At 37.3% G+C, this 17,428-nt stretch overlaps 1 protein-coding gene across 5 annotated transcripts in view; it reads right to left on the reverse strand.

The window, feature by feature from the left end:
- LOC150100558 (FHF complex subunit HOOK-interacting protein 1B-like) overlaps nucleotides 1-17,428 on the reverse strand; it is a 303,141-nt gene that overhangs the window by 163,211 nt on the left and 122,502 nt on the right. For all 5 annotated transcript variants that reach the window (XM_090401613.1, XM_090401614.1, XM_090401612.1 and 2 more), the window contains exon 5: nucleotides 5,315-5,465. In XM_090401613.1, coding sequence (XP_090257739.1) covers nucleotides 5,315-5,465 — 151 coding nt within the window. The remainder of the gene's footprint in view (nucleotides 1-5,314; nucleotides 5,466-17,428) is intronic.

Genomic DNA, 17,428 nt, shown 5'->3' on the forward strand with positions numbered 1-17,428 from the left:
TGAGAGCTGTACTCCAATCATCTGGAATTCGTACCTCTGTCCAGGCTTTCTGAACTATTCAGTGCAGCCACTGTAATACTTTTATACCTTCATATTTGAGCATTTCTGGTCGAATATTATCTACTCCAGCTGCCTTTCCACATTTCAGGCATTTGATGGCTTTTTCTACTTCAAGTATGGATATGTATTCCTAACTGCATGCCTAGTCAATATTTTTTTACCACTGTGCTATCACTGTTTGTTTCATTTAGCAATTTTTCGAAGTAATTACTCCATACTTCAAGGATATCTTTTTCTCCAGTTTTCATGTCACCTTTATCATCTCTAACTCATTTTACAGCACTCTTTCCTCCATTCCTAAGCTTCTTCAACAACCTCCAGAATATTTTGCCACCTTCTTGATATTTATTTTCTATATTCTTGCCAAAGTCCTCCCATGACTTTTGTTTAGCTAGTTTTACACAGTGTTTAGCATTCTTGCGTTTGTCTCTATATTCTCTAAGAGCACAAGCTGACTTATTTGACAGGAACTTTTTGATATGCTATCTTCTTTTCCTTCACTGCCTCTTTAACTTCCTGTGTCCACCATGGAGGTCTGATTTTTCTATCCTTGCAGATAACCTCACAACATGCTTCTCTGGCTAAATCAATGTTTTCTTCAGGATTTGCAACTGAATCTCCAAGGTTTGGTTCCTGTTCTCAAACTCTTTCATTTTTTCTTCAATAATGTTTGTGTATTTTAGTCTACAGTTCACATCTGAGAATTGCTCAACTTTTATTCGCATTAAAACTTTTTTACATGTTCTTCTTTTCAATGTCATATATATGACATTGAAAAGAAAAACATGTAAGAAAGTTTTAATGCCTTTTATATATATATATATATATCCAATGTCAGATATAGTATGTTGATTAGATGGATCAGAGAATGGCTGTCTGAATAATACTAGCAGGTTGTGTATAATGGAGCAATGTCTCAAAAAAGGACATTAATCAGTGGCATGCCCCAGGATTCTGTTCTTGGGCTCCTGCTGTTTAATTTGTTTGTAAATTATGTATCATGTGGACTGACAGGGGATCTTCAGCTGTTTGCGGATGATGCAAAGCTGGGAAGAATTATAAGTAGCAGTGCTGATATTAATTCTTTTCAGAAAGACTTGAATGGACTTTTTACTTGGACAAAGGAGTGGGGTTGTAGTTTTAATATTAATGAGTGAAAGATGTTGCATTTTGGAGTGCAGAAATATAAGGCTGTGTACTATATCGATGGTGCTGTACTGCAGCAAGTGGATGAGATTAGAGATCTGGGAGTGATGGTTGACAGTAGACTAAGTTTAGAGAGCATATTTGTAATGTTGCAAAAGCTGTACATCATAGTGCTGCTATAATAAGAAGTACTGTAACATGTAGGGATAAAGTGGTTGTGTCACTATATAAAGCACTGGACAGACCACACTTGGACTATTGTGCTCAAATCTGGTCATCTCGTTTTCAATGTGATGTTAAGATATTGGCGAGAGTCTAGAGGTGAGTGACTAAGACAACATCAGAACTTTGGAACTTTGACTATGGAGAGAGAGAGGTTGAAGAGATGTGGATTACAGTTTGGCAGATAGGAAGATGACAAAATCTAACAAAATTGTGTTTCTCGGATGCAAAAATTCGCAATACTAGCCATGGTCATCCAGATGCAAAATGGTAAGTTGAAGAAAATGATTTGAGAGGCAAGAAGTATTCTATGAGGGAGGGTGTGGAGTTGTTGTTAGAAGAGGCAAAACTGAACAGTGAGGAGGTGAAGATTACAAGTCTCCTACCATGCTATGATAGAGACGAACTGAGGAGGAGGGCACTGATAGCCAATGAGTCTATACATAGATCATGCAAAAGGAATGATGTAGAATGTGTGGTCTGTTTGACAGAAAGAAGGATATGTAAATGGTGATGGACTGCATCTAAATGGTTTTGGTGTTAGGTGTCTGTAGAGAGCTTTGTTCACTGAGAATGCTGAAGTGCAAATTCAGGGAAATTTAAGCAATTAGGATGGAAACAAGAGTTTGTGTGAAGGCACCCATGAAGCAAGTGAGTATGAGAATGACCAAGTGAGGAATATAGTCTCTCAAGGAAAAATATTGTATATTGTAGTCAATTCAGAAAATAAAGAGGGTAGGGAACTAAAGGGATGCTGCAGTTTCTATATACTAAGCCAGAAGTATCAGAAACAAGAGGGAGAAGTTTTTGGCATGGGTTAGTGCAACCTCACCAAAAGTTACAGGCCTTAGTGAGACTTCACTAAAAGACAAAATATAGAGTTGACTGTTGCTATAGGCCAGGGAGTTCCATAGATGATCTGGAAGACATGCATTACCAAATTAGTACAATGAGTACAGGTTGAGTGATTATTATGGGGGATTTCAACTATGGAGAAATAGACTGGAAGGAAGGAAGAAAGAACACATGGCAGGAAAGATATAAAATTTATACACCTGCTGGGAGATAATTACTTAAAGCAGCATGCGATGGAGGGGGGTATTGTATTGCATCTGGTCATAGGATCAGAAGCGCTATCCATAACCAAGGTGACAACGCTGCCTCCAATTGGTGAAAATGACCATGCAGTCTTGACTTGGGAGATTATAAAACACGAGGAATATTTTATCAAGAAGAGGTATTTGTGAAACTATAAGGCAGGTGATTATGACATGCTTAAGAAGAAGCTTAAATCTGTACCATGGTATAAAACACTGCAGGATAAGGACGTTAATAGTGCATGAGATATAGTTAAGGGTCATCTAGAGGAAGCAGTATTAAATTGTATACCTAGGGAAAGGAGGGTTATGTAAACGGGGGGGGGCATTTATTTTTATTTATTAGAAATATCTTTATATCTTATTTATCCTTTCTTATATATCTGCCCCCTTCTTTATATCTCTAATTATATATTTATATCTTACCTTATTTATCCTTAATTGGCTTATCTTATCTCTGCATCCACTCTATGTATATACGTTAATGCAATAATTATGTACTTCTAACTATTCTTCCTTATCACTCTTTGGTATCTCTTTAATATCTCTTTATGCTATACTGCCTTCCGCACTTGCCTTCTTATTCTTTGAACACCAGAAAATTTATTTGATTAAAAGCTATGCCACTGATGTCCGTTTTCTAGTAACAAGAAGTGTAAAATGCGTCCAGCAGTTTTCCTATTACATTCAAATTATCCCTGATTAATTAATACCTACAGTCGTGGTCTACTCTCTATCCTTTATGATCCTTTCTCCTGGGGTCCTGCTAATAGGCTCTAATAATTTTTCGGAACAGTGCACTAAAGAATTAAATATCAGGCAACACTCTATTAACATTTAAAGAACACATTTATTTACCACACAACAATTTACACTATTATTGCAATTAAAGAAAATTTGCTTAATTCAACAATTAGCTTAAAATGCCCTTTCAATTCATGAAAATTATGTAACAAAAATTAACCACTCACTTCCAAAATACAAGTTACTACCCTAAGCAATGGTACCTATTAATAAACTGTTATTTCTTAACTGTTATGCACATTAGAAATATCATCACACAAAAAAGCTCTTTCCATCCGATATTAAGATAATTCTATAGGCAAAATGCACCATTGACAAACAGTTACCCTCTGACTGTTACACATATAAATTTCTACTAATTATTAAACATCTAATTTTCAACCATTAACTCTGCTCAATTTCATCAGCCTCAACTTAACAGTCTACTAATAAAGTTCTCCTATAATTCATGAAAATTGAATAAACGAATCAACTCACTTTATAGCTGCTACTCACTGTGTACTTGGCTTCGAACTGGAGTCCTGCCCGTTTTTTTCCGAATCAGGTTTTTCTCTCCCCCTTTACGGCGGCGATAGATTTACTGACGCTTCTTGGGAAGCTGTACGCGCCGCACTTAGGATGAAGATTATCGGCTTGTGGAATGCTTGCATGCACGTTGGACTAACGGAGCAATTTCTTCCCACGGACAACAGCTCCCGGCAAAGATTCGTCAATTCGTCATCAAATATATGCTTTGCCTGGCGGATTGGCTTCTGTCATCTTTCTTTTAGATCACTGGCATGATTTCTCCTGAAGCTGCATCCTCGATGGCTAACATCTGACGGACAACCGCTGGCGACTTCTCGATAATGAACTCTCGACAACCAATGAGGAACTCTTGGAACCGACACTCGATCTTTGGGAGAACACCTTTTATTCACCTTCTTTCAATATCCCTGCACAAAGATATGGGACCCTGAACATTCGGTGCAGTCCCTTGTTCTTCCACTGATGATGACCCTTTCTTTGTTCTTCTCATGTACACTTCTAATCCTATTTGATTCGAGCAGCGGATATTTGTCTGAAGTTTGTCGGTCTGTTTAACACTGACCTTGAGTATTTACAGGTGCACTCACAAACAAATTTTATGTCCTTATAAGAAGATAACATATATGGTTTTCTGGTGGCAAGGTATTGCCTTAGTTCAACCACATTCTAGAATTTGTCTTAGGGCAGCAAGTAAGGACAATTCCCATAGGGATTATTTACATTAACAATTTTAACTATACATAGACATACAGGTTACAATCTTACTGGGCTTGACTTCTGTAAAAATTGATGTAAGGCTTTCTGGCATTATTAAGCTACATCAAATTTTTACAGTTAATTGGGTAGGAATTAGATGGATGAGTAATATCATTAAGCACAAGAAGCTTCAGAAGAAGAAAATGCAGAGGAGGGTACATAAAGAAAAAGGTGACCAGCATGGCAAGGAAGGCAAAATCAGATTACGAGAAGAATCTAGTCATACTGATATAATAATAATAATTTTTTTAATATCCTTATTAGTTACAGTCTATATTAGCGATAGATTTATATATTATAGATTTATATATTAGCGATAGATTTACTAACGCTTCTTGGGAAGCTGTACGCGCCGCACTTAGGATGAAGATTATCGGCTTGTGGAATGCTTGCATGCACGTTGGACTAACGGAGCAATTTCTTCCCACGGACAACAGCTCCCGGCAAAGATTCGTCAATTCGTCATCAAATATATGCTTTGCCTGGCGGATTGGCTTCTGTCATCTTTCTTTTAGATCACTGGCATGATAGTACTACTCTCTTCATGATACCAGAACTCACAAGAATAATAAAATTATAAAAAAATATTCCCAAAGTTAGCATGATAACCTGACATTTGAAATACACTGAGTACTGTTTTCATTAAGTACACAACACAAAACTAAACAAGACTGAAAAGTGTTTAAAATAATTATACTTACAGGACAAAAGTTTGAGTTTTCAGCAATATATGTTCCAATGCTGTCATTTCTCCTAGACAGAGCCATACAAAGCAATAATGCATCTCTTGCTTGTTGACCAATAGCTCCTTCACGATGTACAAATGGCACAAGTAAGGAAAAGATAAGAAATCTAAAATGAAAAAAATATATAAATTTTATATAAAAATATTGTTATATTGAATTTTAAATAATGTAATCGACAGTTCACACATTTGAAACAAAATGTTTCATATACCTTACCTCATATACCACTCAGTCCAACTTTATCTAAATTTCACAATAGTGCTGCCCTATACATGAATAGTACTACTCTCTTCTGTTAAATTTTACTTTGCATTTCATTTTATTTTATTTTTTATTTGTCTATCACTCTAATTTCATTTGTCTGTACAAACCAGAATTTAAAACAATAATAAAATTATCACAAAATATTCCCAAATTTACCAAGATAACTTGGCATTTAGAATACACTGAGTTCTGTTTTCATTAATTTAAATACCCAACATAAAAACTAAACTAAATGATATGATGCATCCTTAAAATACTATGCAAAACAGCCACATCACAGTTAAGTAGCAGCATGAATGCAACTAAGCATTAATTTTCAAAACTTCAAATTTCAAAAAGATAGTATAATGAAAAGGCTTCAAGCTTGAGAAATATATGATGTTGAAGTTACAATATCAACTTTCTGAACTATAAACCAACTATGCTACGCTGCTTCTAAACAACAACAATCACTAGGTGTTACTTCTGTCCCAGTTCTTAGGGTGGGTTGTTCCACTTTGGTGTAAAGCTAGTGCTGGAGTCCAACCAAAGGCATGATATAACCATTTAAAAAAACACTGCTTGGAAAGAAGTCAACAGACATCCCATTGCAAGGTGCATCATGCCATGTGATGAGTCACATGTTTGTAGCCAGTATAAACTGGAGGAACATGATGCTCCCAAGTCAGTGCAACTGTGTCTGGGTGAAATGGCTGTGAGAAGGGAACTGACAGTTTGAAAGAGATGTTATAGAATGCAATGTCACAGGTCTATCTGTTCAGCAAATTGTTGATAAATTGGGCTTTTCCAGTTCAACATTCAGTGAATGACCAATCACACATCACCGAATGTTACTATAAGGTGTTACAAAGAATAATATGTAAAAACTGGCATTCGTTGGTTGACACACTGAATGCGGAGTTCCGGGCATTGACTGGAACATGAATGTGCACAAAAACATTCAGAACCAAGCCTCACAACATGCATTTCCACAGTACGACTGCAAAATGCAACCCCCACAATACCCGAATCAACATGCAGCATCATCTTCAGTGGTGAAAAGAGTGTGAACAGTGAGACTGTCCATAAAGAGTGGACAGTCTCAGTAACAGCTCTCATTAATTACAGAAATAGTTTGTTAGTGGACAGTTTAATGGAGTGGATTTCTTTGTTTTAATATGCTTTTTACCTATAATGTTTTTGTTGGCACTTTTCAGTAATTTGTTATAAAGAGTGAGTTTGTTTGAGTATCAGTCACATATCATTCTTTTAAAGAATCATGAATATCATGGGAAAAAATGTCACTTCATGATTTGTCACTCCATGAAAAATCATGGAGTGACAAATCATGCTACATCCACTACCGAGCAGATGGATGGGTGTCAGTGTGGCAGATTATTATTATTATTTATTATTATTGTTCCGGGCAACTCCAAGGAGTCGACAGACTCATCGAGGGAGGCCCTAACATCATGTCAAGAACAACTATTCGACATTGACACAGTATCTATCATACCTTGCCTTGAACTCATTCACGGTCGTAGCACCCACAACAGACTCTGGAAGCTTATTCCACTCATTCACCACTCTCCAAGTAAAAAACCTAGCTCTAACACCCTTGTCAACCACGCTCTTGCCCAGCTTCCATGCACGGTCCTTAGTCCTCCCACCACCAGTCATATTTTCAAAAATATCTTCTGGATCAATCTTGTAGAAACCCTTCAGTAATTTGAATATCTCAATCATATCACCACTCCTTCGCCTATCGTCCAATCTCTGCAACCCACAAATCGTCAACCTATTCTCATAAGGTTCATCCCACAGACCTGCTATCATCTTGGTCACTCGTCTCTGGATCCTCTCTACCTCCTCCCCATCACGAAGAAACCCTGGTGCCCATAACTGGGCACAGTAGTCCAGATGAGGTCTTATCAAGGCTCGATACAGAGGAACAACAACTTGTTTGTCTCTGCATGTTAAAGTATTTTTCAGAAGCCAAGTGATTTGATGAGCTGATTTAGTCACTTTTGCAATGTGTCCCCTAAACTTCAATTCCCTATCCACCAACACTCCCAAATACCTGGCCTCATCAATCTCCTGGAGTACAGTTCCACCAATGCGATATACTACTGCTATTCTTTTCACCCCAAAGTGCATAACCTTACACTTTGCCACATTAAATTGACATCCATTTTTCCTAGTCCAGTCATCCAACCTATCCAAATCATCCTGTACACTCACAATTGCTCTACCAACTTTGCATCATCAGCAAACAAGTGAACACTTCCTCTCAAATCCTTTCCTATATCATTCATGAACAAAATGAAAAGCAGTGGTCCAAGAACAGAGCCCTACGGCACACCACTAGTCACAAGCTGTCTTTTAGACTCCACTCCTGAATAAACCACTCTCTGGTATCTCACCTTCAACCACCCTCCTATCCATCTCACAAACCTATATCTATCCCCATCTGCTCCAGTTTACTGATTAGGGTTCCATGTGGTATCCTGTCAAAGGCCTTGGCAAGGTCCAGTAGTATCACTGTAAACCCATTACCCCTATCCAGTTCAGACGATCTACCATTCACAAAACCATGTTGTCCCCCATAAATATCCCATTTTCATCTATCCAATCCTGTATTCTTTTCTTGACTAATTTCTCTAAGACCTTGACAATGATTCCTGATATGCTAATCGGTCGGTAATTTACAACAGCAGTCTTGGAACCACCTTTAGGCAGTGGAACTATTTTCCACTCTTTCCACCCCCTAGGGACTAACCCACACCCGAGACTCAAATTAAACAAAATGGTCAAGGGTACTGACAATTCTTCAGCTGCTTCTCGTACGACTTGAGCTGGTATACCATCCAATCCAACGGATGTATTGACATTGAGGTTATGCAATAGACTACTCACCTCCACTTCATTCACTAGAATTCCTGTATAATCTACTGGTTTATTCGTTTCTGCAATGTCACCACCTGGATGATATATACTTGCAAAGTGCTCACTCAGTAACTCAACTATCTCAACCTCCCTACCATAGGCATTCTTTAAAATCATTCTGCCATGCATATACATTTTTCCATTTATTTGCTACATATCTAAAAAACTGTTTAGGATTCTCTTTAGCCTGCATGGCCAATGTTCTTTCGTAATCCTTTTTTGCTTTTCTTACCACACTCGTTACCCTTCTAGCATGTGCTTTATACCGTTCATGTGCCTGCTGGTCACCTTTCTCCTTAAATTCCCTCCATGGTTGTTTCTTTTTTTGCAGCTCAAACTTAATGGTGTTATTCATCCATTTAACCCCTACTTGATTTATTATTCGGACTCTAGGTATACAGTCAGCCATTGCTTCATGCAAACACTTCTTAACTGCCTCCCATGCCTATCAACCTCTAGTCCTTGCAGTTGTACATGCCATGGCACTGAACCAATCAAACTCCTAAGCTTGTCATACTTTCCAGCCCAATAATTCCACATGTACCCTGTCTTAATTGAAAATTCCACACCTTTAGCCACCTCCCAAGTCAAGACCCTATGATCACTCTCACCAATTGGTAGCAATGTGGTCAATATTTGTTACAGCCAAATCCTCAGATGTAATTACTAGGTCAAGCACTCTCTGACCCCTAGTATTTTCCATTACATGCTGTCGCAGATAGTTATCCCTCAATAACTGCATAAAATCCAATTCCTTCTTCCTGTGTGTCCTCTCCTCACTCTAATCAATGCGACCATAGTTGAAATCTCCCATAATAATTACCCTCCTTCCACTCATTTCTTCTATTTGCTTGTGCATACTGTCACCACCATCTTTTCCATCACCTGGTCTATAGCAGCACCCAATTGTATATTAAGTTCTGCTAGCCACAATCTCACACCAAATGGCCTCAAATGTGCTCTTTTCTCTATCCTGCAATTCAACTTCTATTCTCCTTGGCTGTAGCTCATCAGCTATCATCAACAATACTCCTCCCCCCATTTTATTCTCCCTGTCATTCCTGAACACACTATACCCATCACATTCAATCCCACTAGTTATATCATCTACAGTCAGCCATGATTCACTAATACCAATAACCTGTTGTCTGGAATTGCCAACCATGGCCAAAAATTCTTCCTTCTTGTTCCTAATACTTCTAGCATTAGTGTACATGAATTTAAGACCCCCCATTAGCCCCAACCCTACCTTGATGCCTTATATTAACTATCCCACTCTGATTTGTTGTCCTTATTTGCTCGGGCATATTATATTCATTCATACATTCAACTGCCTCCCTAAGGACTGTATATCTACCCTGCCCCCTTAATAAATCTAGTTTCCCTGAATTTGCACATCCACTATATTCAGCAAACACTTTCTCAAGTCTTGATATTGTCAGCATCCAGTAATACATTAGTAAAGCTAATCTCGGGTGGTATGGTCACTTAAGCAGAATGGAAAAGGAAAGATTAGCAAAACAAGTGTTTTCTGCCAGCTTGGCTGGATAAAGTCCCAGAGGAAGACCAAGATATAGGTGGATTGATACAGTAAAACCTTAGAAGACAAAATATAAGACCTGATAATATTGGAGTCTTGACAGGTAACAAACTGATTTGGAGAAAAATTGTAGATAGTGAGTTAGTAATGATTAAATTTTTCATGTAGTACTATCATATCCTGTACACTCTTGAGGGTATATATCAGGAATTTGATGATGATTATTATTATGTGACACCTCCAGGGAGTCCAAGGACTCATTGTGAGAGGCACACTACTCTACTTCGCTAAATACATCTCATCCTCTCCACTAGTACTTAATTCTCCAACTACAACACTACTTCCATCAATGCCATTTATCACCAACAACAGTATTTTTTATCTGTAAGTTGGGTGTGTTCTGAAGGCTGATTTGTTTGTTCGTGGGATGAAACCCTGCTACCACCGTATGAGATAGGCTAACTCACCTTCAACTGAAAAAGCCCATATAAGGATTCCACTCATAGCGACGAGAAATGAACCCAGGTCTTTCCCAATCGAAGGGCACAATGTTCCGCAATTCTTCCAATTGCACTACAGCAGCTTAATGTCTAATAATCATTTCCTACTCAGCCGTTCAGATCTCCAACAAAGACCAACTTTTCCTTTTTCGGTCTCAAAAAATGCCTTCATTTCTTTCTTAGTAGTGCCTTCTGCAGGATCAAAGACACAAAAAAAGTCTCTTTGTTCAGTTTCCCTTCTAATTGATCATGTGAAATTCTAATATTTGCCCACATCACTCTGCCTGATATTGCCTGTCAATGAAGAAGGTTATTTAGTGTTGAATACTACAGTTACTCCTTTTCCTGATTGTTGTTGCCTCAATATAATATTTTGTATTCTTTACTTAAAAATATATCACCTGTTTTTGTTTTCTTCATTTCAATCATAGCTATTATGTTAATCTGGTACTTATCGAATTCTTCTGGTAGTTCCATTTCTTTTCCATTGATACTTTTGTTGATAATACCAAATTCGAACTGTGGTGAGTGAGTTGGAACGTGTCTGGGATTTGTAGCTGACTTTTCACTGTTCACCCTGGTTCCTTGACAAAACCCATGGGGACCTTGTTTAATTGGGTGAAACACTAGCCGACATGAAATTCTTACATGTTGTACCAACATTTTGCATTACAGTTTTAACTGATAAGAATAAAGTTTGGTCGTCTAAATTCCAGTTTGCCAGACCATCCTTGTTCTTTCAGTATCCAGGTAGATACCTAAAAGGGTGCACCACGAGAAGGTGAGGATTGGACATGAGGTCAGATGCCTTGGCCAGTTCTTCACATTCCTTAAAAGGCTGCATGGAATCTATTCCCAGTTATATAGCTTTGATCCTTAAGCAGTCCCAATTAAGTCTCCAATTATTATTTATATTTGTACTTTGATGTTGTCATTTTGTGTGCTTTTTGCATAGTTTCAGCGTTTCTCTCTCTCTGTGTGTGTGTGTGTGTGCATGCTCCATCATCAATACATAAATTAATTTCTTGCCAATTCCTTGTTTCCCAGGAACGGAGTGGAGAAATGTCTTTCTTTTACTCTTAAATTCGTTACAGCTCACCTTATGCAATAATAAACTATTTCTCAGGTTACCAGAAGTTCACTATAGGAGGTGTCTCACTATGAAATTAATCAGTAGCGAAATCCCTCTGTAATTCTCACATTCAGTTTTATTTCCCTTTTTATATATGGGTACTATGAGAGCTCTACTCCAATCATCTGGAATTCGTCCCTCTGTTCAGTCCTTCTGAACTAACTATGCAGCGCAGCCACTGCAAGACTTTTATACCTCCATTCTTGAGCATTTCTGGTCAAATATCATCTACTCCTGTATACTTTCCACATTTCAGGTTTTTGATGGCTTTTTCTACTTCATGTATGGATATGTATTTCTGATTGCATGCCTTTGATTGTACTGCTGTCAACAAGCAGTGATGACAGCACAGTGATAAAAAACACTGACCAGGCATGCAGTCAGGAATACATATCCATACTTGAAGTAGAAAAAGCCATCAAAGGCTTGAAATGTGGAAAGGCAGCAGGAGTTGATGATATTCGACCAGAAATGCTGAAGTATGGTGGTATAAGAGTCTTACAGTGGCTGCACTGCATAGTTCAGAAAGCCTGGACAGATGGACGAATTCCCGATGATTGGAGTAGAGCTCTCATAGTACCCATATATAAAAAGGGAAATAAAACTGAATGTGAGAATTACAGAGGTATTTCCCTACTGAGTGTTCCTGGCAAGATCTATGCAAGTATACTTGAGAAACGGTTGAGAAGAATTGTGGAAGAAAAGCTTGGTGAAGAACAAGCTGGATTCAGGCCAAATAGAGGCTGTCAGGATCAGATCTTCACTTTACGACAAACAGTCGAGAAAGCATGGGAATATAACAAAGATCTGTATTTAAGTTTTGTCGATTTGGAAAAGGCATATGACAAGGTGCCAAGAGAGAAGCTATTCAATATGCTGCAGTTATATGGTGTCAATGGGGCATTATATCAAGCAATACTTAGTCTTTATTTGAGTTGTGAGTCAGCAGTTAGAATTGAAATACAGGAAGATGGTTTAATGTTAAATCTGGTGTGAGACAAGGATGTACATTATCCCCTCTGTTATTCATTATCTATATGGATCACATTATGAAGGAATGTGGTATTAAACCTGATATCAAAATTGTCAGCTCTTTGCTTTATGCGGATGATGTTATCTTTCTAAATAAGTCTGCAAGATTTATTTCGCTACAAGTCTGCAAGATTCTCTGACTAAATTGAATAGCTGTTGTAATAGATATGGTATGAAGGTCAGCAATAAAAAGACAAAGACAATGAAAATAGGCAGAATCATTGAAAATGTCAACTGTGTTGTGAATGGAGAACCTGTGGAAACAAGTAAAACATTTCAGCTACTTAGGCACAATTTTTACTGAAGATGGTAAACTAAATATAGAAATAGACAACAGAATCAGCAAAGCTGGTATTGTGGGAAGTCAATTGAATAAATTCATATGGAATAAGAAAGAAATTAGTCGGAACACTAAATTAGCTGTATACAAGACAGTGTTCAAACCAATTTTAACCTATGGATCTGAGAGCTGGGTCAGAAGTAAAACACTTGACCAAAGACTAGAGACCGCAGATATGAGAGTCCTGAGAAAGATTAGAGGCGTGAACAGATGGCATCAATGGCAATATCATATTAAAAATGAGGATATTAGGAAAGAACTTGACATTGTCAGCATCCAGGAATGCGTTAGCAGAGCTAACCTCAGGTGGTATGGTCACCTAAACAGAATGGGCGAGGAAAGATTAGCAAAACAAGTGTTCTCTGCCAGGTTGGCAGGAAAATGACCCAGAGGAAGACCAAGATATAGGTGGATTGATACGGTATAAAGTGCCTTAGACGATAGAAATATAAGATCTGATAATGTTGGAGTCTTGACAAGTAACAGACTGATTTGGAGGAAAATTGTAGATAGGAAGTTAGTAATGATGTAATTTTTTCATGTAGTACTGTCATATCCTGTACACCCCTTGAGGGTACATGGCAGGAATTTGATGATGATGATTGCATGCCTGTTGAGTGTTTTTTTACCACTGTGCTGTCACTGCTTGTTTCATTTAGCAATTTTTTGATAGTTTCAGCCTTTCAGCCTGAAATAATTGCTCCATACATCAAGGATATCTTTTTTTCCAGTTTTCATGCCATCTTTATCATCTCTTATGTTGGCCTGGTTGGCCAAGTGGTTAGTGTATCCGCTCTCTGGGCAAAAGGCTACGGGTTTGAATTCCACCGTGGGCATATATATTTGTTATTGTCTGTGAAATACTAGTCATGGTGGTGGGCAGTAGATTGCATTGGTGTAGATGATGATGATGGTAGTTGCAGTTTGTTGTAGTTGTTGGATTGACTGGTGGAGACTGTTAGATCTTGAATAGAAGGAATTTTAGTAATATAATACCTATTGTTCATATTTAACAGGTATCAAAAATCCTGCTAAACTACTTGCCTGCTAATAAGAGAAATTGAGTGTAAATGAAATAAAATTGATGTCTTTTCCTTTAAGTTTTGAATATTGTATTATCAAGTGTTTTGTATGAGAAAAATAGAAATTGTATATGTGGTAAATTGTGCATAAGTATACCAAGGTAGCTAAAGTTCCAGACAAATAAGAGGATTAATTCGTAACCTGAGGTTAACATGACAGCAAAGGTCAACGTTGCAAAGGGGTTTCCCATCGAAATGCAACAACAAGCAACAGTATCAGGTGCAGAGTATCGAAGTGCCGAGTGGACAATGACGTAAGAGCGGGAAGGTCATCAGAGTCGAATATATAGAAGATTATGCAAAAAAGGGGCTTTTTTTCCTGTTGTTTCTGGAGAGTCGAAGTTCCAGTACGGTCGGAAGTGGAGTGTCCGAGAGCAGTTATGTGGTCAAGTAGAATTCCGACAAGAGATTTAGGAAATGGGACGAAATGAAGTCAAAATAACCCGAGGAGATTTTGCAGAAATATGAGGTCGGACAACGGCAGCTGAACTTCGCAAGGATCGTAGGCAATGAATCGTGACCGTATTCCGAGACCTACATACAAGAAGCAAAGGCCAGAGGAATGTAGCAGCAAAAGAAACTCGTCTAGGAAGAAACTGATGAGAAATTACGAGCCACAGGAATTCAAAAGATGTTCGCAAGTAAAAGCCAGAGAGATCCCGACTTCACTATCAAGTAAGAACTTTTCATTTTGTCTAGTAGGAAGAAAATTAGTAAATTTTGTGACGGTGAATGAAAATTAATTGGAATTGTACTCTATGCAGTAATGCAGAACTTTAGGAACTATACCATTAGATGAGATCAATTACTCTGTGCTAGAGAACATAGCCAAGTTATAGAGTGTAATTCTAGAATCTGATGTTAATAGATAATTCCTGAACTTGAGTTTTATATGATGATAATCTAACATAAGCTAAGTTTTTAAGGGGTAAGTTTCTAGGCACATGGTCCCTGAAAAGTCCAAGATTAGTTAAGGGATATGAGTATATATATTATATCCAGGGGTGACTCGTCTATTTTGGACATAGGGGCCGGGACACACCTATATTTGTCTGACTAGCTCAATAATTGTAGTTTTAAAAAACATGTTTCTTGTGATTATTATTTTTTGATCTATTTCCAACACGTTTTATTGTTTAATAAAAAAATTACTGTAGTATTTTGTGGCAATATTGTATAATGCAACTTAGTATGGTCTCTGGTGCCAGCCACAGTTGGCTGAAAACTTGCCTCATACGTGCCACAGGGCACGTATGAGGCAAGTGCACTAGCAATCGTGTTTGTTTACCGGACGCAACGCTTATCTTGGGGCCAATTTAGCCTGGCCTAGTTACTGTATTTTCACATACGCACATAGCGCACGATTCTTTGATTGTGAAGCACGTGCACTAGCGATTGTGTTTGTTTACTGAACGCAACACTCATCTTGGGGACAGTTTAGTCTGGCCCAGTCACTGCATTTGTACATAAATAGCAGGCGATTTGTACATTTTCTTATTATTTATTCTCGTTGTTGATCTGTTTTGTTGTTTTTAGTGTGTTTAATTATTGTTGTCGTTTTTTGTTATAATTTATTTTAAAGTTTACATTTTTATTACTTCCATAAACAATACATTTTAACTATGAACAAAACCGATAGTTTATTGGAAAAACGTCTGTCGTTATTTCTCGGAATCTCTGAAGTTTCAACATTGATTTATAAAATAAATAATAATTTTTTTGTTTTAACACTTGAAAAATGAAAACATTTTGCAGGGCAGCCAGCTGGAGTTGAACCAGCATCTTTGGATTTCCGGTTCATTGCTCTAGTCCGTTGAGCTATGCCTGCAACTGCAAATCTTTTGAGTTTTTGTGTTATTAATACGTTGAGCCCATAAATGTTATGCCCTAACAATTTTAAAAAATTAATAGCTCAATGCATCAGTGGATTCTGACTAAACATTATTGTAATAGAAATAATAACTATAAATCAATAATAGAACCCACTATATAAATATAAAAAAATTAAGTTGTTTTTGGAACCTGCCCCACCTGTTTCTATTGTCACCAGCTGCCACTGATTATATCGAGTTATTTAAATTAAAGGGATATTAAATCCCACATTGTTTCAAAATTGAATAAGAAACTCTCAAAGACCGGAATCAAAGAGTTCAGTTTTGAAACAATGTGGGATTTAATACCCCATTAATTTAAATAATGTTACATCACCGAAGTGAAGCCTATTGGCTCTTTATATTTAAGTTATATCGAGTTGCTTAATAGACCCCATATGCTAGACTCAGTTGAATTTTTTGAATGACAATTGTATATCTCTTTTTCTTAGTAATGAAAAAATTATTTTCTTGTCAAACAAATAACTTGCCTGATCACTAAATTCAATGCACTGCTCATAAACAGAACCTATGGGTATGTATTTGGATATAGTCACGACTGCAAAGTGAGAAACATACATGATTATAGTATAGGAATAAGATCGAGAATTAAGGATTGTGTGCCTTACTGAGTGTTTTAATCTTGGATAAAGAAAGTTCTCTTATCCTGTAAATTTTGGTGGCGCAGCTTAAACAAATAAATTTCCAAAATTTTTAATCAGATTTAGCACTAGTAATCTAACAAAGAATTTGGCTCTAGCCCGAGGCACCGTCTTTGTTATGAAAGTTTTGCACACTCGAGCAATATATTAGTAGCAGCCATAAGTTTGCAGTACTACCAAAGATTAAGATTAGACAAGGGTGAAAAACATAACATATAAGTAAATAACAAAATTAGCATATTTTTCAAAGGCGAAGCCCAACAAGAATCAATTACAAGATTTAACTGAAAACAAACATTTAAAATAACCAAAGATTTTTACACCAAAAGTTCACTATAGGCATATGACAAGGTGCCAAGAGAGAAGTTATTCAATACGCTGCAGTTATATGGTGTCAATAGGGCATTATATCAAGCAATACTTGGTCTTTATTTGAGTTGTGAGTCAGCAGTTAGAATTGAAGGAAGTACAGGAAGATGGTTTAATCTTAAATCTGGTGTGAGACAAGGATGTACATTATCCCCTCTGTTATTCATTATCTATATGGATCACATTATGAAGGAATGTGGTATTAAAGCTGATATCGAAATTGGAAATGTTAATGTCAGCTCTCTGCTTTATGCGGATGATGTTATACTTCTAAATAAATCCGCTACAAGTCTGCAAGATTCTCTGACTAAATTGAATAGCTGTGGTAATAGATATGGTATGAAGGTCAGCA

Source organism: Typopeltis vanoorti, chromosome 12, assembly GCF_054136105.1.
Source record: "Typopeltis vanoorti isolate ZY-2024b chromosome 12, IOZ_Tvanoo_1.0, whole genome shotgun sequence".
In the NCBI taxonomy this organism is placed as follows: Eukaryota; Metazoa; Arthropoda; class Arachnida; order Uropygi; family Thelyphonidae; genus Typopeltis; species Typopeltis vanoorti.